The sequence below is a fragment of the Eucalyptus grandis genome, chromosome 5 (genome assembly GCF_016545825.1).
Source record: "Eucalyptus grandis isolate ANBG69807.140 chromosome 5, ASM1654582v1, whole genome shotgun sequence".
NCBI classification, from domain to species: domain Eukaryota; kingdom Viridiplantae; phylum Streptophyta; class Magnoliopsida; order Myrtales; family Myrtaceae; genus Eucalyptus; species Eucalyptus grandis.
In genome coordinates, this window is record NC_052616.1 from 2,808,162 (window position 1) to 2,832,508 (window position 24,347).

The following is a 24,347-nucleotide window of genomic DNA, read 5'->3' on the forward strand; positions in this document are numbered from 1 at the left end:
AAACCATAACAGAGCAAAGCCAAACGTTGCCACATAAATCTTCGTAGAAAAGACATTTTTTTATCTCTCACACTTCTCCACTCTCCTATATTCTTCAAGTATCAGTGAATAAGGAAAGTCGAACTCCATCCACGTAGATTCTTACTATCGTGGAGATGCCGCTGGTCCATGTCCTAGTCGAAGCTCCAAATCCAGCCCGTCCCCGGCAGAGTCGCCGGAGTTGTTGCTTGTGTCATCGACCTTAGGTGACTTAGAACCGGCAGTATCATATTTTCTGGTGTAACTTTGGGAAGGAGATGGGAAATTGGTGTCGTTGGGTGGATAAGGTGAGACTGAGAGGAGAGTGGAAGGTGGCGATGAAGTGTTGAAGATGCCATTAGGGCCAGGTAATGGGTAAGGAAAGCACAGCCCTCCATTGAGGACGAATTCGTTGGCCGGGATCACGAGCAGTGGAGCGGTGGAAGACGGGCATGACTGCGACTGGTGGAGCCTTGCCCGGTCCCTGCGGTGCACGTTCATGTGTCCTCCGAGCGCCTGCGCGGAACGGAACTCTCTCCTGCAGAAGGTGCAGGTGTAAGACCTCGGCGGCCAAGTCGCGCCCATCATGTTCCTGGTGTCCTCCGCGAAAGCTTTAACCTCCCACGAGTCGTCATCTTGTTGGGTTTGATTAGCGTTCCACATCCACGAACGGTTCTTCGAGCTCGAGCTAGGGTCAGTTACTTGATTTTGGTGTTGGGTCTCTTGAGATCGAGTCTCTTTGTGAGCCTGGGACGTCAAGGAGAGAAGGTCATCAAGACCAATTCCCATGGTTGTAGGTTTGAAATGATGAAGAAGTGGAGCGAAGGAGAAGAGGGTTAAATACTAAAATGGTGAATAGACAAAGTAATGAAATTTAGCGGAGACAAGGTGAAACCCTAACTCTTGATGTACACAAGGATTTTGTCGGAAAACGGTTGATTTTTAGCATGGGCTGGCAATTAAAATAACATGTCCCACTCAACTAGTCGTCTCTTGCCACGATACCCTTCCAATTACTTGTTCACTGATCTCACCTCGTGTCATAACTAATTAAAAAATTATTTGAATATTATTAGATGTGAAAGGGTTTTAGTGACTTAACGAGTAGTCGATTAATGTAATTAATTCTATAGGGAAGAGCTAAGTTGTTGTTGAAGAACTAAGCCTCGTTTCTTCTATGTTTAGATGAAGAGATCGTGTGGCAGATCCTGAATCAGCTTTTTGCATGCTAGGCTCAATCGTTGTCTCTAGTTCATTTACCCAAACCCGAGCAAGAATCCGATTCCACGTCGAGTTGGAGACCGGACTCAAGTAATTCCTTGTGAATTGGGCTAACGGACATGTTCTCTATTGATCAGCTCCCTCATGCACAGTAGAGTCTTGACAAACCAGGAGCAAGATCTTCCTTAATCTTTTCATCAACTTGTGCAAGATCACATCACTTCCTTTCATATACTTTCATGATCCATCGAGTTTACATCATACACGCGCATAGTTTTACTTGAAATTCGATTGCAAAGGTTTTGGCTTTGGTTTTGTTTCTAGCAAAGAAACCCAACTTTGGTTATTACCAATCCTAAAGGTATTACTTTGTATCCTTCGTTAAATAAGGGAAATGATTTTCACCACACACGTGCTGTAAATCACATGTCAATCCTAATTCTAGTGATCGGCCTATCATTGTTCTTGTAACTCACCATCCACTGGCAAGTGCATCGAACTTTGCTTCCCTAGGATCCTCTGTAAATTTTTTTATTACTTGATCATTGTCCTGTCCACCCCAACTTTCTTTCGGTGTCGTTCATTCTAAAGGCAATTTCTTGGGATTTATTTTGACTATAGAATATCACAGCAATCATTTGGCGTGTCCCACATTATTAATAGTCGTGCCAGCCAAATCTCAATCCTATTTATTTTACTTTGGTAGGGACAAAAACATTGAGATGATTGATGGTAATCTTCTTAGGAGTTGTCTTCTTGCTCCTCTGTTATAATAGGGATATATAATCAGAAAACTTGTTAACTTATGCTTAGAAATGTCTAAAATATATATATACTAAATTCGACAGAATTTACAATTAGTGTGTCGGATTATTCTGCTTTACATAGTCATTTTTAGAAACTTGAGAACATATGATCTCCTACATTTAATGATTACTAACAAGTGCAATTGTTAATCTTTTTCGCGTGATTATAGACTTCCTCCCTTGGCTCTTTCTTTTTCTTGTCACATTTATAACTAGGGAAAGCTACAACGGCTGCAATTTTCTTAAACAAGAGTCTCTCTGGCTGTAAAATGGCAGGAGCACGGCTTTATTCAGAGCAAGATTCTGTGGATTAATAATTTGATACGCATGCGGAAAACGAGCTCCATCTAGAAGCAAGTTCCAGAAACAACCTGTTGAGGAGGCATAGCATTTTTCGCCTACGAATTTACCGAGAAAACCCTAGTCTTCTTTTTTCATTTCTTTGTCTTCTTCTCAACTTCACTTCCTGACTATGTCTCCCGTCTCTGGGGCCCCAACCACCTGGATTTGTGACATCCCGGATGACCTATCCCAAGTCAAAACTGACCGAAAGAGAAAGGGAATGATATAAGCAACGGGCGTTTTATTTCCTTCAGGCCTTTGACTTGAATAATCTGGCAAATGGGAGTCAAATTTAGACAGAAGATGTTCAATTTATTACTTAGTGACTAACGACGTGTTTAGCTAAGATAATATTTTTAATGTCACATTCAACGCCAGTTATTGATCTTATCACTGGAAGGATATTCTTGATTCATGGGCTGGCGTCAAAAGACCAGCTTTCACGAGGGGTTAGATTAAAATGCTGGGCCAAGACAAAATAGGTAAAGAACATGAAGAAAGTGCTAAAACAAGGGTAATTAATGAGGAGATTTTACATTTTAATAGTGTTTAGGAAGCTCTATCGAAACTCTCCATGATGTTTATACTAAGAAAGAGCTAGGGATTGTGTTTGTCTACATCAAGCAAGTGGTACATATCACACATGGAAGCCAAGGATAAGAAACCCAATCATTCACTCGATGAGTTCTTAACTTGGAAAAAATGACACATCACAGAATTGAAAGTTTGCGTGTTGAAGAGGTAGCTCGAAGCACTTGTCAATTCAGGTGCAATAATTAAGTTTTGGGAATGAATAAAGGATGATCTTTTCATGTACTTAGTTTGCCTATTTATGATGTCTCAAATTGGTTATTATTTTCATCTTTTAGTAATCTCGAAAAAGAACATGTCCCATATATATATAATAGCTCTATCCAGGCGTTGCTCCCATGCCAACCCTCGTTAACCCAACCGGCCCTGTTCGGTTGAAACAATAATCTGTTGCGACCATCAAAACCGTCAATTTATTTTCCTTGGCTTGTCGCTACCCAACTTAAGCATATAGCTTAACTCAGCCTGTTCGTTTCAGTTACATTGAAAACTCTAAATGTCCTTGCTTGTGACATGGTCTTCTTCACCAGTTCAGAAGGTTTCGAGCGCATGATTACAAGATTTCCCCGTCTCTCATTCTGTTTCTCGATATTTAATTGGCTTTCCACTTCTGTCCGCAAGCAAAGCATTGATTAAGAAAGCTGACGTAAACGGAAGCCTCTGATGTGATTTCGTGACATAATTCATGAAGTTTCCTCCGCTTTAACCATGCTTATCGTGGGGCCGAAGTTAATTTCTTAAATGGAACTGAAGAGAAAAATCTCTAAGTTGGAAACGCTGACGGACGAAGAATCTGATGATTCGATTGTTTTCTGTGGTTGTTTAGTCATTCGAAGTCAACCCTCTAGAACAGACGACAATTTTTATTCTTTGAACCTTAAGTCCCCATTTTCATTTATAGGAAGGGTAAGAAGGAGTTAGGCCTGCCTTAAACTTTAATTATGGTGTCTTTGTTACTTGTGATCTATCATAGAGGCGATTCTACTATCACCTTCCCAAAAAACGGATATTTTTTTTATACTGGTAGAATTCTAAAAGAGCTAAAAAAAATTAAGTATCCAAATACTATCGATGAAAGTTGGTTATTCCAACTAGTTTTGGGCTACTAATTCCCAAAAAAAAAAAAAAAAAGAAGTTAAGTTAAGATAAAACTTAGACGTTGGTAAGTAATTGAAATGTGAGTCCATAAACTAACACTAACTGGTAATTTGATCCGAGAAAATTTGTGAAATCACTCTAGTTTATGTAGTAACTTCGTATAAGAGTTAGTAAATTCGAAAAGCTGGTGAGTTAGTACAAAAATTGCTAGCTTGTAAAATATAAAAAGTTGATTATTTCTTTAAAATCTTGGTAAGTGACCGACAATTTATATTGAGAAGAAAGTTAGCAATCATCTTTTTCATTGAGTCATTTTAACGTTATCAATATTTATTGACATTTACAGGCACGAAAAGGAAAACTGTACTTTTTTTGTACTTAAAAATAGAATTCTACCTATTAGATAGCATGAATTGTAGTAGTCTTGATGGTTTCATGACTTCCATATCAGCTTCCTGAAAAGTTTAAAGTAGACATGGAAATGAACCATTATTTGACTTTTAAGCGGTCGAAGAACTTGTTGTAGAAGCTGTATCACGAGGGAACTATGGCATAACAATGGAAAAGGATACATTTCCAATGGCAAAATCAAATCTCTCATGCATAATCTCAGAAGTTATTGGTTCCGATATGTAGACCAAATGAACCATTTCGATTAGAACTGCATCAAGTAATTAAAGCAAAGTCACGTCTGTGGCCTATTGAGCTTCCAGCTCAAGTCCATTTGTATATACGTCATTCTATTTGATCACTCGAGCCATGCTAGGCCGTAGACGCATGGATTCCGCCACCACGTTTTCGAGATTGCTCCTTGAAGAAATTTCTGGAGATTGATTTTACTGTAGCAGATCAAAACCCAGATCCGTTTGAAGTAGATTCATGTTGAAAAGCAGGGATTGAAAGTGCCTTAAAAAGGATTATCATCAAGAATCTGATAGAAATCTAAGAAAAGAGATCAGAAACAAATGGACCCTCCGTTTCAAAGATTGAAAAGGGCCCAGCAGTTTAACCCAAGATTAAAGGTCCATTAATCATTTGATCACATCTGAACCCAAAAGCCTAGACCACGCTCTGATTGATTAGGCTTATTAAGTAGCGGCTAGCTAGTTCTCTCTCTCTCTCTCTCTCTCTCTCTCTCTCGTTCTTATATAAATTTTTTATTATTTACTTTATGTTTTTGAGCTCTTTGTCCGATGCTTCTCATGTGAAGGATCTATGTATAATTAATTAGGGTTTTGGACCCATTTGATGATAAAACAAAGTGGGTGCTATGTTGCACATGGGAAGGTGGAGGGAATAAACCCTAGCAATTAAAGCTTAGGCACATGCGAACGCATTGATAATTGGGACTCGTGATCAGCACGTGGTCGACTTTCTTTTGGCTGATAATATGCCCATCTTCAAGGGTGCCTTGCGTTTGTACAATGTTCTGTCGATGTGATTGATGCGTAGGCGCGACCTCTCTTTTGTTGATATCTGATTTTGAATTACAAATTTACATGTAGTTTTTCATTTGGAGTATATATATTTGTTTATATTTTAACCGAATGATTGCATATCGAACTTTGCTTTTTTTTTACTGGACGAGACAAAATTCAAGATATTCATTTCCCTCCGTCCACACTTGCTCTCATTCACACTATCAAAGCAAGAGCAAAAAAAGGATAATTGCAAAAAATATTTTGAAGTATACAATATTCTATCAAGAACCGCCGTTACTTTTGAAAACCTTTTGACTTTGCATCTCTTCCAAACCAAAAAGATACATTTACCTTCCAAACATTACACTTATCTCTTCCCATTCCCTCTCTCTTCCTCCACTTTCCTCACGCAGTCACACGCACACACACACACACACACACAACGAACTCTCTATCTGTCTCCCTTCACCCCTAGCTGCCGCTGCCGCCACGGTCGCCATGGGAGATGATGCCCCAATCCGGTCCAGATCGGTTCGCCCAACCTTGATTTGGACCAGATTTGGGGTGGCGACTGTCACCAGCCATGAGTCCAAGGTTGGCAACGACTGGGGACAGCATGGGGCTGGGCAGGAAGGCGGCAGTGGGCCAATTACAAGTAGAAGAGAGATAATGGAGGAGAGGAGAAGTATATTAGGGTCTGTAGGTTTCCTTAAGAGAAATGACATTTCTGAAAGGAAAATCACAATTCATGTAAATAAGTGAAGTTAGAAGGATGCAAGGTACTATGAAAGTAAAAAACTCACGATTTAAATTATTGGTTTTGAAAGTGGGGATAATAATTAACATCTGAGTGAAAATATGGAAATGCTTTCTATTCTTATTTTTAAAAAAGAAAGAACAAAAAGCTGGTCAAGGTCGTCACCTTCTCTATAAGCGTGTCACTAAAAACTGACAATCCTGAACATATGTATGCATTGTTTCCTCCCTAGATTTCTGTCTTCGTGGAGTGGCGGTTTCAGAGAAGTGAATTTAACCTGCTTTCTTTGCACTGAAATAGAGGCGTATTGATTTCCGAAGGGATGATTTGAAACCCCGAGAAAGATCATCCAATTCCACTCCCGCTTAAATGCAGAACGTTTTTAGCTGAGTCGAAACCTCATATGACTGTAAAAGCTGCTTATATTTGGACCTATAAAGCTACATTCACTTTATTTTGATGCTCCACTGAAATTAACCTATGAAAACATCACTTTGGCACCCAGTTAAAATGATAATCCAGATCATGTCATGCTTACAGAGATTCTAATGAACCCCAACAGCAGCTGCACATTCCCATTAGTCCTTCTCATTTCTAGGGTTTCCTATTGTGTCCCCTAATTAAGCCGGTTGAAATCAATTTCCATTCTCGTCTTCTCCACATGTTCATGAGCAAAAAAGAACATAAGACAAAAGAACCGCGTTGCTTCTTGAATGTGAATATATGTTACCCATGAAGAGACGTTCATTTATTACTATTCTCTAAGCATTTTCTACAAGGGATGCTACGCTTGTCAATTATATATCTTATATACACAATAAATTAAGAACTAGCAGAAAGAGAAGGAAACAAAAACTTGAGTTAATTAAGGATAAAAAGAGATGGAGTATAAATAGAAAACTAAACTTTAGAATATAAAGCACGATCCAAGTAGGTCTCTCGTTTTTTATTAGTCATATGTACAGAATTCTAATTATCCAATGATTAGACGTTTGGATTAACAACATTTTTTTCAGCAATTCAACTATAATAAGTCAAAAAAGAAATCTATAATAAGTCTTTGCATAATCGATATATAAAGGACAGTTATTATCTTAAAACAAAGCGAATATATTATTGATGTCTCTAAATAAAATAATAGATAGTATAGAAAATTAAACAGCCTTCTTGACGCTCGACACTCCCCATGCGTACTTCTCTAAAAGTAAAAAGGTAGGTTAAAATAATCAGTGTTTTGTTCAATCAATTAATTGATTAGTGCAGTTAATTTCATTCTCCTCAAGAACAGATAAAATATTTCTCAGCCGTCTTTTTTTATAAAAGTTAGAAATCTTACAACAGTATCAAAGCAGAGGCATACGACTACTCTCTCTCGTTGTTGGTGAGGAATACTAGTTGAAGAAACAATATCGATCTATGAATCAAAGATTAGAAAGGACAATCTCCGATTAGTTCGCTGATATCAATTTGATTGGATTTACGCGTAGATTCAAGGGATTTTAATACTTTATAGGCCTTTATTCCAAAGACGTGTCACAATCAGGGGATAACATCGACTTTGAATCCTATGGTCGAGAGCATCGAGAAAGGGCTCGGACAATTTCGTTACGTCAAAAAAAGACAGACAAAGGGCATGTAATTAGACTACCTCGGAAGCAACCAATACTCTAAATTCACGAGCAAGCCGCACCAAGCGTCAAGGGTGCAAAACAAGAGGGTCATACATTGGATCCAAATTAAGCACTTGGAAGACAAGAGAAAGGAGACGAACTAAATGTCAGAGCAGCTCATTTTGTATCCAACGATATGATCCCTGCATGAGCCCGCAGCTACTTAAAGAGACTACATGGCAATTGTAGATAACTTCAAATTTCTTGTAAATTTATCATTTCTTACAGCTTGCCATCAGCATATAATTCAAGATATCAAAAATAGTTTTACGTACATGAAATGCAGCTTGAAATTCTGGTCCAGACCCAATATACACGAAACAATTTAGCAGCTTGCATCAAAAGAACATTTTTGATGAACTATTTTCTTATCGTCGTTGTTTTGTAATTAATATTGATTGTTACTAGTAAATTTTTCTTGTGCGCAATTATGGTCGGTCTTAAAATGATAGGTTTTTCTTATTTTTCACAGAAAAAGAAAACTATTTAGTCTGATGAGGATCCAAAGAATTATCAACGGAAAAGGCACAATCAATTGTATTCCACATGGTCCATGCAAGACAGAATCACTCAGAAGGGGGGGTCTCCAAGAACATAATAAATTCTCTCTCTGTAGGGTGAGAGAGAGAGAGAGAGGTCAGCTTTTTGGGAAACCCTAACCTGTGATTCGATATACCGTGTGGGAGTATTGGAGAATTTGACTGGTTCTTCAGAGAGGCGCACGCACGCACGCAACGATCAGAAAAAGTTGGCTTCGCTTCAGGTCTCTCTTATTACACTTGTGGGGCATTGGTTTGACGTATTGACAGGGACGTTGTTTGTGGGTTAGTAATTGGGTGGATCTTTCCAAGGACAGATCTGGTCAACACCCCCATCCTTCCTCCTCCCCAAAGTCAAGGCCACACCCACATCTCCATCTCTCCTTTATGTAAACTTTCACCCTCTCTGACCCTGCACCTGCAGGTGATGACTCCCATGGATTTTCTTCAGGTAATGATCTCTCTCTCTCTCTCTCTCTCAGTCTCTGCCTCAAGACCACAGAGAGAGAGAGAGAGAGAGAGAGTCTGAAACTTGTTTTTGGCTTTGGAATACTTTTGGAAGGACAAGGTTTTGTACTTCTTTGGCTCCACCCTATGCGAGAGTTACAGTAGCTGATGCAGCAATACATACACATAGGGTATCTTTAGTGAGCATTCATATCCATGTCTGAATATCCTTTTGCTATAAAAACAATTGGAGAGAGAATTACTGTGGGCACGCTTGATTTCAGAGAGTGTTTTCACCTTCCTTCTCTTGGAAAATGAAAACCAAAAATGGTTTTCAATTTTTATGCCTTTCTAAATTGTGGCCTGAATTATTTCATTTGCCAACTCGATTTGTTATCCACCCCCCGGAAATTTTGTGACAACCTAATCAGTTTTTCGTTATTTTACAAATGAAGTCTATGATGGAAGTAGCGGAGGGCCCAAGCTAATTCCTGGTACTGTAGCCCAATATCGCATTGCCAAGAGCTACGGAGGCCATTTCCCCCCGCTGTTCAGATCTTGCGTTTTCATAGACATATTCCCTTCGTAATATTTCGAAGGGACTGAGAGATATATGGCGAATTTAGAACGGTCACGATTTTCGAAAATTCTTTGTCTTTTTGTCGTACTCTGAATTTGGACTAGTGAACATTTGCTTCTTCTTTCGCTAGCAAACATAGGCCTCTAGCAGAACCACATATAATTTTCATGTCGATTTTCAAATTTGCCCAATGTACTTTCTTGTTAAAAGCATCTTTGACAAGTGAAAAGAAAAAAGTATCCTCATTAATTACTTACACATCTCACGAGGACGCTCAATACGCGACCGTTCAACTTTTAACGTATTGATTACCCAAAGTACGAGCCAACTCAATCTATCGAGAGTCCTTAGAATAGTTGTTAGTGCAATCGAGAAAGCTTAGATGAAAAACTTCATTTTTTTGGTCATCTAACTGATATCATTTTGGAGAGAGAGAAAGAGAGAGAGAGAGAGAGACCCCCGGGATTTAAGGGGAGGGGAGAGAGAGAGAGGAACAATTCCCAAAGAGAAAATGTGCCTCGTGGCCGACAGCTATACGCCTGCCTCTTCAAAGCTCTGAGTTTTGACTTTGTTAGACCGCACGTGATCCCCTCTCTTGTTGCCCCCCCCAACTTTTGTCGTCTCCCTCCGATGTTTATAATCGTGTCTGTTTGTACTTATTACCATGCTTTTGTAACGGAAGAATTGCCATCTTTTTAGTTTCGACATAATTGACTATTGGCTCCCTAGTTAATACCGAGCATCTCTCAAGTATCGACACATGAAAGACCATTTTTCAGTGATCTGAAATATTCTCATTTTTTTGCAAATCAAAGTATATTTTTTTTTATCAGTAACATTTAAATACAATACCATTTTACATTAAATCGATGTTGCACGATTCGTGATATCGGTTGACATATATATAGTACAAAACCCTTGAACTTTTCTGCCCCTCCAAAAGATGGATAAGCTTCAACATCCCAATTTTTCTAGGCTATATGATTTTCTCAATAATACAGAGAGAGAGAGAGAGAGAGAGAGAGAGAGGCGTGGTTCACTTCATCCATGCGCTCTTGTTGTTGTCTACAAGGTAACGACAATTCCAAAGGAAATAATTATAGTAACAATCAAACATTAACCTTTGGGACCATGCTGTATATCATTTGCTATCCGGTTTTCTTGCCTTTGACGAGCTCGAGAAAACACCTTAAAGTGCTTAGCTAGGTGGTGCATAGGTAGCCTATGCCAAAGTACAAAAGATGTGCACTTTATCTAACCCCACCAAGAATATTACAATACAACGCTCGCGCATCCATTATATTTTCTTATTCATTTATATTAGTGCCAAATACCAGCGTATAAATAAATAAAAGTTTTTCTTGTCCCAAGATGGAAATGCTCCTTTTTCGAGTGTGCTAGGAAGCTATCTCCCTAAGCTCAAATTATGGGTTTTCAAGTTATGTCGCTGAATTGAGATAGTTCAATCGGAAACATAAGCGTTTTTCCGTAGCACCTTTGATACGGTTTATACGATTCCAAGATAGGATTGATTAAAGTCGTGTCAATGTAAGTTCTATCGGTTACATACAATAAATTCACATTAGAAAAAAACTAAATTTCAGCTAAGTTACAGAAGATTTATAAACATAGCAAAAATCGCAACTTTCTATTCTTTTGACTCAGTCTAGCTAAAAAAATACAGAGAGGACATTGTAAAAGCTCTTACTCAAAATGTTTTATGGACTGATGAAAATCGAGAAAGTTCACCAAATATAGACTAACTAAGAAGCGATCACTACACTATACTAACTAACTTTGACAGAAGCATTATATGGTTCAGTAAAATTCATGTCCTTTATATGGTTAGAATGGTTGAAATTAGGAAGAAAAGGGCCTATTGAGTTTTAAGTCTTCAAGACATCCGTTTGGGTCGCTCTATATGCGTATTAGTGCACTTGACGTTGTAGTTATGTTGTTAGAAACAAAGGACCAATCATGGCGGGATTAGGTGCATCCTTTCTCAGTCAAGTCTCAGATGAAACAAAAGTAAAGTTCAGTAGGACGTGGCCCTAGACATGATAATCAAACACCAACGTTGTCTTTCTCTAAATTGTGATTAGACGTGGGAACAGTAATCTGATTGCGCATTTCGTGGTCACACAAAGCACGAGGATTAAAATATAAATCTCCATCAGGCCGCCCTTTATCGATATCGAGTATTATAGCTAATAAAATATCTCTTGCGAATAAATTCAACATGTTTTTATCGGTTGGAATAGTAAGGAGAAAATGTCTTGTGGCTAAACTCATGACGTTGATGATAAAATCTTATTCAATCCACGTCGAAGAAACGATTCGATATCTTATGTGCATTAATTGATTCGAATGTTAAAAAAAGGAAGAATGAGGCGACATGCAGATGCTAGATGTTGCATATTTATCTGGGTTCCATTGATGATATTTTGCGAGGATTACGTGGATCCAGAGCTTGATTTGACGTTTTCCATTCGTGCTCTTCTCCAGGTCTTTATTGATGGCAGGAGAGAGAGAGAGTCGCAACATAGTCAAACACCTTCCGACCCTTTGGATCAGAGCGACGCACGTCTTCTCGAGGAGGATTGGATGTGCATGCAGGATTCACTTCCTAATCAAATCAATCAAATTTTAGCTTTGAGGTAAGCATAGTTATTTTTCATTTATATTTGCGATTTGACGTGGGGGTTGTTTTATGTATTAATTGCTAATAAAAATAAGTGGCTCAAAGAGAGATTTCTATTTAAACATACTTATCTTCCAATCAGATCCTCGTGATGTAATACTTAAGGTTATAATTTGGTATGTTAAAGGATGTGCGTGGATTGTTCCACAATCTCATATTATTCAAAATTAAGGGTGGTTGAATCGAAGCATATATAAAAACTAGACACGTGGGAAGACCTATATTATCTAAAAATTGCACATATATTATAATAGTGAATGCAAAATTCATTGTTTAAAATAAGTTAAACTTTTAGAGGGCGACTCATATCGTGTTTAGTCCGAGCTATTGGTATTGGCTCATGCTTTTGGCTTTTAAATAATGTGTGATGTTAAAATACCATGCATGTAGTTATCAAAGATAACGAACCTTACTTTGATCTACAATTTTGTTCTTTGTTTCCCCTTCTCTTTAATGTAAAAGTTATAAGCATGGTAACATTGAAGTTACAAATTTTGAGCATTAAAACGCGGAGAGTTAAAATCAAAACAATAACTTAAAAAGGTATAAAGTCACTAAAAGAATCCACTATAATTTCCAAACAATCCCTCAGACATTATTATTGCACATAAGATAGAGCATAATCTATGCTCTTACCTTCTAGCCAAAAGGGAAATTTTTTTTGGGTATGTTTGTTTCACAGAAAAAAATGATTTGAAAGATATTCTCTTAAAAATGATTATTTGTATTTCTTACAAAAATAAATCGATGAAAAATATTATCATCGTCCACAAGGAAATTGAGACATAAATTGTTATTGATAATGAAATATTTTTCATCAATTGATTATTTTAAGTGATACAAATAATTATTTTTAGGAAAATATTTTTCAAATTATTCATTTTTTGAAAAACAAAACGAAGTCCAAATAAATTGCCTCTAGAATATCATCGGTTGACCTCGATTTCCATGGCCCAAATTTTCCTCTCGTTACTTGCTCATACGGCTACGAATTTGACAAGTAGAACGTGAAGAATTTCCCATCTCTGACTTTCACTGTGTATTCTGTGTACTTTGCCAAAGTTCAAAAAAAGGATTTTGAAACAGTAGATTCAACGTTGAACGACTCCAAATCGGCCACAGGGTTCTCCGCCCTATTGGCCGTTTTCAATTGTCTTCAGCTCTCTCTCTCTCTCTCTCTCTCTCGCATAATCATTTTGTTTATTGATAATTAGGTAGGTCCATAGTCAACTCTATTTATCACCTAAGCAAGAAAAATATGCACATCGTTGTCATTTTCAACTTGGTGAGGCAAGGCTTCAAGCATGTCATCCTAATGGCAGATAAGCACTGTGAGTACATTTTGTACAAGTACGACTTTCATGCAGCTATGCAATCTAATCTGTGCATGTCGTCATATGCGTTCACGACAAACACCTCGAAGCATCGGTCGGTCAGCTTCCTAAACAAGTATAAGGTGTTGTAGCTGCTATGGTTGTAGACATAAGATGTTTACAAGATTTCTTGCAAAGCTGTAACCATTGTTGAGAAGTTGTAACACAATCCACACATTATGGCACAAGCAAGCCACTTTCTTAGCATATACTATCATCAATTCCCTCTGAACACTGTAAAGCATACCATTGCCTATGCCATTTCACTTAGATTAAACCAATCACAAATGCAAAAAAAAAAAAAAAAAAAAAAAAAAATGCAATTCTTGTAATTCTTGCATTGCTATTGATTATGAAGTCTGCACAATGAGTCGTGTGGTATTGGGACATGATATATGTACTAAAACATTCACCCACTAGATTTGTTGCCTATGGACACGTTTTAACATGATTTTAGAATGTCAACTCAATCATACTTCCCCATCTTGCTATTTTGTTGCACATCCCTAGGTAATCCCGTCTTCTTGTTTTTTTTTTATCTATCTTGTTCATAAAACTTGGGGTTTAGAGTATCCCATTGCGTCAATGGACTTTATATGCACGCCGCTTTTCTAGCCATGGCAATTTAAACTTTTGGAATATTGGGTACACATTCAATTTTTTTCAACGCAATTGTATCCTAACCTAATATATATATCTCCTAGCTCTTTAAACTTATGTCGTCAATACTTGACCCCAAAAAGAAAAATAAAAAACCTTATATTGGCAATAGAGGCTAGACTTGTGTACTTTAAAGGAAAGAAAGCAAACAGAGAGATTTTGATCCCCTCTCTTGGAGGGAATTGTCAAAAGGAAACAAAAACCAGCCTTTCTAAAAGACATTGACCTGATTAGTGGGTAACCATAATTAATCTAAATTATGCCATACATAAGTAAGTGGAAATTGGAATGGGATCTTGGCATATGATACGATAGATTCCTCTAATTTTTTATACATCCCCATTATTAAAAAATTGCCTTTTCTTCTCCATTTGCCTTTCCACATAGAAAATCCAAAAGCATCACCCTAACTAGGAACCCATTTCGCATCTCTAACTGCTGGAAAAAAAAAATGGAATGGATGGCCATCGAAGTAAGTCATAGATTCTCGCGACCACCATAAAAACTTCACCACTAATTATTATATAAATGAATCATTTGTTTATTTCTGGGTATCATGTAGCCACTTTATCTTATCACAAAGTCGGGATCATATAGTCATTCTATTTCTATTAAGTTACACCGATATCGTACTATGGGTTCCCTTCGGACACGTGGTTAGTTCCCTTCGGAGGTCTAGGTTTTAGAAAAAGAGAAGAAAAATTACCGACACTAGATTGGTATCAAAACAACAAAGGCTGAACTCATTTTTATATTTGTGAGCAACGAACTAAAAGATCGATGCAATAAAATATAAATCAAGCGAGTCCTGAGATTAAAATAGATTAGTTTACATTGACGTAACTAATGAGTCATTTAAAAAAAGAAAAAGAAGAGGCAGCACCTCTGTTTCAACAAGTTCGTGCACTTGGGAGAGCACTTATATCTTCTCCTTTCGATCCTCGTTCTTGTTTTCTTGCATAGTTTACGATTTAAACCCTAACGACATTTGTACAGCAACATGCATGATTACGAATCAAAAGCGGCCATCAAGCTAATGGAGAGAAAGAGAGAGAGAGAGAGAGAGAGAGAGAGAGAGGTGGGGAAGAAAGATTAGTTTATAGAAGATGAAGGACCAATTGGTTTTTGCACTTTTTTAGAGCGGATTAATTGGTCAGTGAGCTCGCTTTCGAGCCATGGTGGTGGTGGTGGTGATAGTGGTAGCGTCGTGGTGGTGGGTGGTGGCACTGACGGCGAAAAGGTGGACGGAGAAAGGAGAAGGCCGTCCAAGGAGAAGGCCGTCCAGGGTGGGGGAAGAGGACAAGAGAGACAGGCCCCACGCGCCGCAGCACCATCCTCCCTTCCCCACTTGCCCTAATTTCTTCCCTCGTTTCTTGATCATTTCAATCCGAGCACGTCTCCCTCTCCGGGAGAGGCTTATAGTTTCGACTTGTTCTATTAAATCAAGTCAATCAAAAAGTTTAAAAACAATGAATTTTTCACATAATTCTTTTGAAATCGAGGGCAAAATTCTTTATATTTTGATTGGCTTTGTTTGGCTTTGTTGTTTTATCATATCGATCACGAGATATTCTGTTTTTTAGTATTCTGTCTCAATCCAACTAATTGGTCAACTTTGCTTAAACCATGGTTAAGTCCCACCTTAGAAAAAGTCTAATTACTCCAAAAACGCATCAATCATCTGTACCATGTCCACACACATTCATCTGGGTTTTTTTTATAGTTTAATTAATTATGATGTCCATATCTTTTCTGGATTATATATCATATGGAAAAGTTTAATAAGCTTGGTCCATTAAATTAGTAATGCCTTTATGTTACATGCCTAGGATAAAACCCAATCTCTAGGAACCCTTTTTCCAATGAAAGAGATGTGAGCTCATAGTCGTAAATATATATTAGTTCACATCAATCAAACAATCAAAATATGAAGCTTATGGCTTCAAATAATAAACCTAGAAACCTTTTTTTTTGCTCATTACATTGTGCTATATATATATTTTAAATCACGTCTATCATTTCACTTTGAAATGAGAGTATAGAATCAGATGTATAATACATACACATATATAAATATATGCGCAATTAAGCTGCATGAATTTTATATACTTCACGAATTAAAAATTCGTAGGTGTGGGGCTATATGACACCCTTTTGAGTCTTTGTTTATTTCCCTCCCCCACCCCTTCCTCTCTCTCTCTCTCTCTCTCTCTCTCTCTCTAGCTCCATCTTCTTCATTCGCCTTCCTCTCTACTCCATCCTTGCGGTTCCCGTCTTCTTCTTGCAGCTGTTTTATATCATCTTCTTCATCTCCTCCTCCTCCCTTTTTCTTTTCCTTTTTAAAGCTTTTCTATAATCTCTGTGCCTGTGTATTCAAATCAAGATTTCAAGTTCCCGAGCCCTTCCTTCTCTCTCTCTCTCTCTCTCTTTCCCTTTCTTCTCTTGGGTTCTTTATGATTACTGCTGTCCCCGAAAACCTCCACTTTCTTTAAGAACAAGCACGCACTGTGTGCTAGTTTTTAATTTCCCACACTCACTTAGCATTAAAAAAGGAGCAAAGAAATTCTAAATAATAGTTATAATTTTATTTTTTGGCCACCTTGTTTTCTGTTTCCTCTTCCCCTTTTTGATGCGTGCTCATGATGGCTGGTCTGGATTTAGGCACTGCTCGCTTCCTCCCTCACCACCTCCAGCTCCAACGTCACGGCGATTCCGGGGACGACGCCAGTAACCCTAATCACAACCAATATTCCGGCGAACCCCAAGATGACGGATCCCACCACCACGGCCTCGATCTCGGCCCCGCTGGGAACCATGGGCCCGGCGACCTCGTCGCCCGCCGGCCCCGGGGCCGGCCCCGGGCTCCAAGAACAAGCCGAAGCCGCCGGTCATCATCACCAGGGAGAGCGCCAACACGCTCCGGGCGCACATCCTCGAGGTCGGCAGCGGGTGCGACGTCTTCGAGTGCGTGGCCATGTACGCGCGGCGGCGGCAGCGCGGGGTCTGCATCCTCAGCGGGAGCGGCACGGTGACCAACGTCAGCCTCCGGCAGCCGGCCGCGGCCGGGGCCGTGGTGACGCTGCACGGCCGGTTCGAGATCCTGTCGCTCTCGGGTTCCTTCCTCCCACCGCCGGCGCCCCCGGGGGCCACGAGCCTCACGGTGTTCCTGGCGGGCGGGCAAGGGCAGGTGGTCGGCGGCAGCGTGGTTGGGGAGCTGACCGCGGCCGGGCCGGTCATCGTCATCGCCGCCTCCTTCACCAATGTCGCCTACGAGAGGTTGCCGCTGGACGAGGAGGATCAGCAGCTGCATATGCAGCCGCCGGCCTCGCAGCCCCCGTCGGGGCCTGGGGCCGCCGCGGGTAACTCGTACCCGGATCCGTCCTCGGGGCTTCCCTTCTTCAATTTGCCGCTCAACAACATGGGGTCCGTTCAGTTGCCGGTGGAGAATTGGCCAGGAAATAATTCAGCACCTCGTCCTCCATTTTGAGAAGCTGACAAGAAGAAAGAGGACGATGACGACGAAGATGACGATGCTTAATCCCCTCTCAAAAGGTCAGCAATTTCATCGAAATCTATTTCGCAAGGTTCACGATGGTGATGATGATCGTGGTTTGCTCGGATTCTTAATTCTGTGTTGATGTCTCTTTAGCTCTTTCTCCTTCTTTCTTTCCTGGGTTTCATTTTCTTCTGTACGTTCTTCGTTTTCATCTTCTCTTTTGCGGTTTGGAAGTAGTGTTTCCGAGTCTCTCTTCTTGAGCATTGTGGGACTCATCCTTTTTACTTCCCTCTGTGTATGATTGACTGGGTTTGAATGTGAACAAATTGAAGCTCTAGAGAACAATTAATTCCATGGTGTATATCGTCTGTGCTTGAATCCTCAAATTTAGTTTATCATCATGCAGTGAATGAGCCCCCGTAAAAAAGAAAGGGCGGTGCTTATTCCCGTTAGGTTCTTCCTTCTGAGCTCTTCATCAAGTTGACATATTTTTTATGATCTCTTCACGGTGTTTTCCTTTATGTATAGATTGTCCATAAATCCTAAATACATGTAGGTATATGTTCTCTCATTTATGAATGTGCAGGTGAAATAATATAAGATTTTCTCAGCATGGTTATACCTGTTTTTTGCGCATTGTTTTTACACAAAGTACATTTGAAGATTCTTCTTGATAAGTGGGCTTTTGCGTTGTGTCGATGCCTTAGCAGCGCAGGTTTCAGTGTGAAGTTCTTCGACGTTCTATTTGTTTCGCGATCTCTGCGAAAAAAAAAAAAAGGGATTCACGACGATGATAGCTCTTTTTTTGCACACTAAATTAAAGCGTGATAATAACTAGTTTCATCAAAATAAATTACGTGCATTGATAATCTAAAACGTCTCTTAGACAAATGATATGTTTAGTATACAGTACACATAATTACTAATCAACTATTTAAGGTAGCTAATTTTCTCAGAGTAGTTAACCTCACTTCTAGTGTTGTTTTTTCTCTTGGATCCGAACCCTGGCCCAAGATTAGAGCCATCTAAGATGATCAAATGATTTTAATAACCAGCGATGTGCAAAACATTTCCTGAAGAAAAATGTTCAAAACGAAGCAGATATAATATATATATTCAAGAAGCATGTTGCCTTGTAGAAAGTACAAGTTCTTTCTTTAAATGTAAGCTGAAGATACTTAAACTAACTTATAGATGTCGTCTATACTCGGGATTTTTTATGACAAAAGCTTGTCGTGTTTAATTATTTACTACCTAAGTCTAGATCTATTAAAGGCATACTAATTTTCTATGGTGACACTTTGAGCACACATTACAGAGATAGGTGCAGAAGATCTTTGTTAGATATATCTAGAGTTTTTTTCTTATGATATTTATTTTTGCTATAAATGGAAACTATATTGAGCTTTCCCATGCACATTCTTCCGTTTGAAAATAGAAGAGATGTTTGACAAAAAAAATAAAAATAGAAGAATAGAATGGATGATCCAGTTCAAGTAGAATCAAGCTCTTTAGTTATAATTAAGGATTTTATTATTGCTATATAATCGGTCATGTCTTAGAATGCATCTAAGTATGGTATGGTTTTTTGTTACTTCTTACTTATATATGTAGTGTCACCACTTGCCTGTAAATAATTTTATAAAAGTGATGGAAACAAAATTTGCATAAGTACCTTCACGAGAATCTGTTGATCCAAGCGTTCGAATGTCCTATGGAACAATATGTACATATACAAATCTCATACAAGTTGTTGGAGCTTAGTTTGTATATGTACCTTCATAAGGATTAGTCGAGCCAAATGTTCGAATACCTATATATAAGTCAAATGAAAAACTTATCATGCAGGGATATCATATTAACACCGATCATTTCCTAAAGTTTAGATTACTTAGTAGTTGATGGGATTTGGTAAAAAAAAAAAAAAATACTGTAAGCTGACCTACATAATACAATATTAACCTAATCGTGCCGATGCAAGATAACCGGGCCACTTGGTGCCCATCTCATTACTTAGCTAATAGTTCTTTTTGGGGGTCTGAATCAATTTAACCGAGAAAAATGTCCCCCTCCGTACTTTGCCATCTATGGTGCTTTCAGATATCCGCAGCACACGTCGATATAGGATCATACAAGCAGGTTCGGTGCTTTGATTTCCATCGTTTTATTCGACCTTGGGCTTTTTTAACCACCATTTTGCTGACAGATAAAACTTATAAAAAACCAGCATCTCTAATCTTCATTGTGTATGTATGAATGTATGATGAGGAAGCCCAGTTCCAGCCCTCCTTACAGACAGTATCGTGGATGCTTCGATTTACTTTCTCGAAGTAAAAATCTTCTAGGGCAGTCCTTTGGTTTGTTTAACTTTTGCTCAACAATAAAGAGGAACAGAAGTTAACAATCACGGAAATTGCCACCTTTTTTTTCCAAATTCCCTACTGCAGTTATTTTTCTATTCGTGTCATGTCATGGAATCTGGAATAAATTTGAACATATTCTTTGCACACCAGGAAGAGGACGGCGAAGTATGATCGATACAACAATCGCGTGATGCGGTTGTGGGTACATAGCTCAAGGTTCCATTCTTACCTAATATGAGACGAAACCTTCGTTGCGGCATCGCTGTTGATTAAGAAAAGGAAAAAACCTAGCTGTAGTCTCAGAGAGATAAGGTCTTAACTTTTGCTGGAGCAAATATAATAGTGCAAATGTGAGGTGGAATCGCCCTTAAGAAAACTTGGATTAAGATGCTAACTACGCAGGATCGCATGCGGGGCTACAAATATAAAACTAGTGCCCAAATTCAAACCAAATTTGATTTTGATGACTGTCGCTTTAGGAACACATAAGCAAGAGCAGTTGAGTCATGCGCATATGTATATTATATATATAAGCTAGCCCCGCCGGAGCTGACGATAGATTTCATATTTTCTGGTAGCGATCAACCACATTTCCATGCATTTGCACAAAGAAAACATGACTAAGAAATTTGTCCAGGCATATGGAAAAAAAAGAAGAAAAAGAAGTAATCTATAGCGTCATTCTCTTATTTACTTGTAAGACTTTTCTCACTATTGAGTCATATTGTATTTTAAATTGTAATGGAAGTTGACGGTCGAGTTAGAAGAACAGCAATATATTTTTATTTTGGCATGATGAGGATGACATTAACATGCTACCGGTTTTTTTATTTTTATGGCTATCAATTTTGTGGGTCTAGATTGTTTAGTGAAATTATGAAAGTGAAGATGATATTCCAACTTCCCTCTAGGAGTATTATCTATAGTTTGTACAGAGATTGGGGGGACAACATGGTCCAGAGATCTATCAGAATCGTACTTTCAATGTCCCAAACAATGTCCCAAACACATATGATGGATTAACATGAAGTCGGGAACCAAAGGGTGTGCTGCAATTATGGGAACTCCCTACATTCAATCATGCCTATTAGAGAGATGAAAGAAAAAGTACCCGTTGCTGAGAAGTTGCTCCTAGAAATATGGGGCATTTTAGCTACCCGGTTCGATCTTGGGAGGCTATAGCGGGAGAAAAGTTTTTCCTGATGAATTCTTCCGACCTTAGATGCGGATTGACTGAGTCGGTCTAGCTATTTTGTGTCAAACGAAACTGATTGTCACATTGTTTTACGAAATAGAAAAGAAGATAAAGCTGATTGTATTCATGCACTTATTTACCTATAAAACAATACATGATAACACTAACCAGTACGTGAAGAATTTGGCTTGAGCTTGACAATCAACGTGTGGACATTGTGAAGAAGAGAGAAAATAGAGTTTCTTGTTCCTACTAGGTTTTAGATCCATTTACAGAACTTCTTGCTGTATGAATGTCGTATATATCAGCACTGCCTCAATTACCTTAACGATAAGTATGTTATTGAATTATCAAGGCTTTTTCAATACAGAGTATACATGATAAATTTGAAACTTTTTGCCACTTCGTTGATCAATTTATCAGTTTCCTTCATGAACTTCTTCGGGATGATCAAGTAGACAATGAGACATCCTTCGTTCTGCAGGGAATCAAGCCGAAACGCAGGGCTTGGATCGCCATTTGGGCTCCATATTCAGCCCAGTTTTAAGATAGCTAAACTGCTGTTCCATTCCACCCCGACTTTGGGGGCAGAAGAGTTTCCAGTTTTTATATGAAAGTAGGAATTTAAGTAGCACAGATACCGTATCAGTTCGATCTATTTCTGTCTTCAAATACTTTGTTTGAGCAGCTGGCAAGCAGAACCAAGTGATAAACCAAGAAGAAATTAAGTTTCTTCAGCTGGTCGATCTATTGGGTTCATGTTTCCAAGAGCTGGTTGCTTTCACTCTTCCTTCTTGGTACTTTGCTCAGTTTGAAATTTATACAATCAATAGTACTTCCTTTATTGTCAATTTATCTATAGGCGAAGTTTGTAAAGTGCAATTGATCGAGGCTCAATCTTTGTTCTTGATGCGGGAATTTGGGGCTTCAAATTACTTCTCATTCCATCATTTTTCTCTTACCCATATCACAATGTTCTCGTCTCTCTCTAAGGTGCGTCACCTCAAACTTAAGGCCATCGTGGCCTCCGAAAAGTCGAGACTGCCTTAGATCTCAGACCTCGTGCCTCTTATAAGAGAGAGATTGCTAATGGGGACAGGCCATTATGTAAATTTGATTGCAAGTTAGTAGCAGTAGCAACCACATAACCTAATCCCATAATTTTTTTTGGGAAAGGACTTCGAGCAAAATAATGAAAGTTTAGAACTGAATAGAAAAATTTAGAACGTGATATTCAACCATAAAGACACTCTCTATGTCACTATCCTTTTTTAGCAAAGATAAATCTATGTCACTTATTATTCAATGGATTATCCCCATGACGTGACGATGTTTTTCTGAAATTTTCTGTCAATAGTTTCACTAATGGATATTCAGTTTCTTATTCAAGTAAGAGCTTGAGGTTGAGACTAGCTTTACTTAGTATGAAAGTGACTTTCTTCGTGCTTACTTGCAACTTATTAAGCGCCGACATAACATAAACTGAATTGATAATTACTTGCATATTCATTGAACACCATACTTTAGAATGGATGTTTTGGTGCTTACTAGATAGTCGAGAAATTTTCTTACAGAATGATAAAATCTCCGTATGCTTATTTTGCTATGTATGATAAACTTCTCAGGTTGTAATGATCTATTTATGATGAGTATAAAGAAAATACATATTAGTAGAATTAGAAAGAATAAATTTATAAAATCAGTAAATTATCATTAAAACTTGTGCGCTCTTGTCAAAGTGAAGGTTATGGTCCTCAAACTCTGGCTGAGCAAAGGAATATGGGTTGTCCGATAGTCCTCAATTGACATTTGATCAAGATCGAGCTAAACTTTCTTATTGGTCTTGTTTGCAGTTTGGATTTGAGAACAATAAAATCGAGGATGATATACCATGCCCCTTTTTCATGCCTATTACATGTCAAAAATTTGGAATGTAGCAAGTTTCTTCACACTTACATCACTCACAACTAATAAAATGCGAATCTAACTATAGAAGTTGATCAATTCTTGCATATATTTACTAAATTAGAAAGCATTTACTTAGGAGGATTGACATGAAATTAAATCCAACCAAATATTTGATATTGCATGGTTGGAAACTAATCCAACCCTTTATGAGCCATGACTAGGCTGACATATTGTTTGACATGATGAAATGTAAGCACATAGTTTGACAACACTACTCTTATTCAGTCATTGAGTGATTCACAGGTTATGAATATGGTCGATACCCATTAAATTGATCATTTATAATAGCAAAAAGAAAATGCTTCATTCAAGTAAAGTTATTAGAGATGCTCAAACGGTATACCAGAATATTTCTTTTGACAGAATTTTTTGCTTTTCTTGTCTTTGGGTAAATTGTAATTCGATAATAGTCATTCCTTTTGTTAGTATCGACATGCAAGTGTGAAAAGATGTTGTGCGATCCACATTAGTAATCTGCAATTAGAGATAATGCTAATTAAGTATTTATTGATTTTCCTGTTATTTCCTCAAGTTCTTCTATTTCTTATCCATATCCCTTTCGTGGTAGTGACTAATTTTTTCCTTTTTGTTCCTCCCCTTATTGCAGGTGCAAGTGGCCAACATGTACGTGGCATGAGGCTCGGAAAATCCACAAGATATGCTGATATTGCGGTGGATAAATGAGATTATTGTATTAAATTCTGTAGTAGAAGTTAAGTTCATTTGTGTCTTTTTTACAATCATTTGGTGAAGATCAAGAGAGATTGTAATTTAAGCAAGAGCAGTCTTTCACTACCATAATTGTGAATCTGCATTTTACGATATTTCTCTATTTGTTGATATTTGTATCATGTCAGTGCCCGCTTCTAATTATGTATTTTTTTTTTCAATTTGCAACTAACGAGAAGGGAGATGCTCTTGTGGTTCCAATTCCCAAAGAGCTAATTGGTTTGTTGAAGATCTCTTTAAACTTTAGGTGTTTTTGTAAGCCTATAGAAGCTAAGGTCATTTGGTCTTCTTTTACAAACGTTTGGTGAAGATTAAGAGAGATTACAAAAGTAGGTACACAAACTTTTTATTAGAAAATTCCTTAAAGTCAAA

At 38.2% G+C, this 24,347-nt stretch overlaps 2 protein-coding genes across 2 annotated transcripts; one reads left to right on the top strand and one right to left on the bottom strand.

The window, feature by feature from the left end:
* Nucleotides 1-144: 144 nt before the first annotated feature.
* LOC104445940 (zinc finger protein 6) lies at nt 145-807 on the bottom strand. Its single transcript, XM_010059869.2, has one exon. The coding sequence runs from the start codon at nt 805-807 to the stop codon at nt 145-147; it is 663 nt and encodes a 220-aa protein (XP_010058171.2).
* Nucleotides 808-16,406: 15,599 nt separating this feature from the next.
* On the top strand, nt 16,407-18,115 carry LOC104443555 (AT-hook motif nuclear-localized protein 23). The gene is given in 2 exon segments (XM_010057025.3): nt 16,407-17,077; nt 17,080-18,115. Coding segments are annotated over 2 exon segments (846 nt in total). The 5' UTR covers nt 16,407-16,863; the 3' UTR covers nt 17,712-18,115.
* Nucleotides 18,116-24,347: the final 6,232 nt, after the last annotated feature.

Excerpts from the sequence above, each read along its gene's own strand:
- LOC104445940 (XM_010059869.2), bottom strand. The coding sequence starts at position 807 with ATGGGAATTGGTCTTGATGACCTTCTCTCCTTGACGTCCCAGGCTCAC.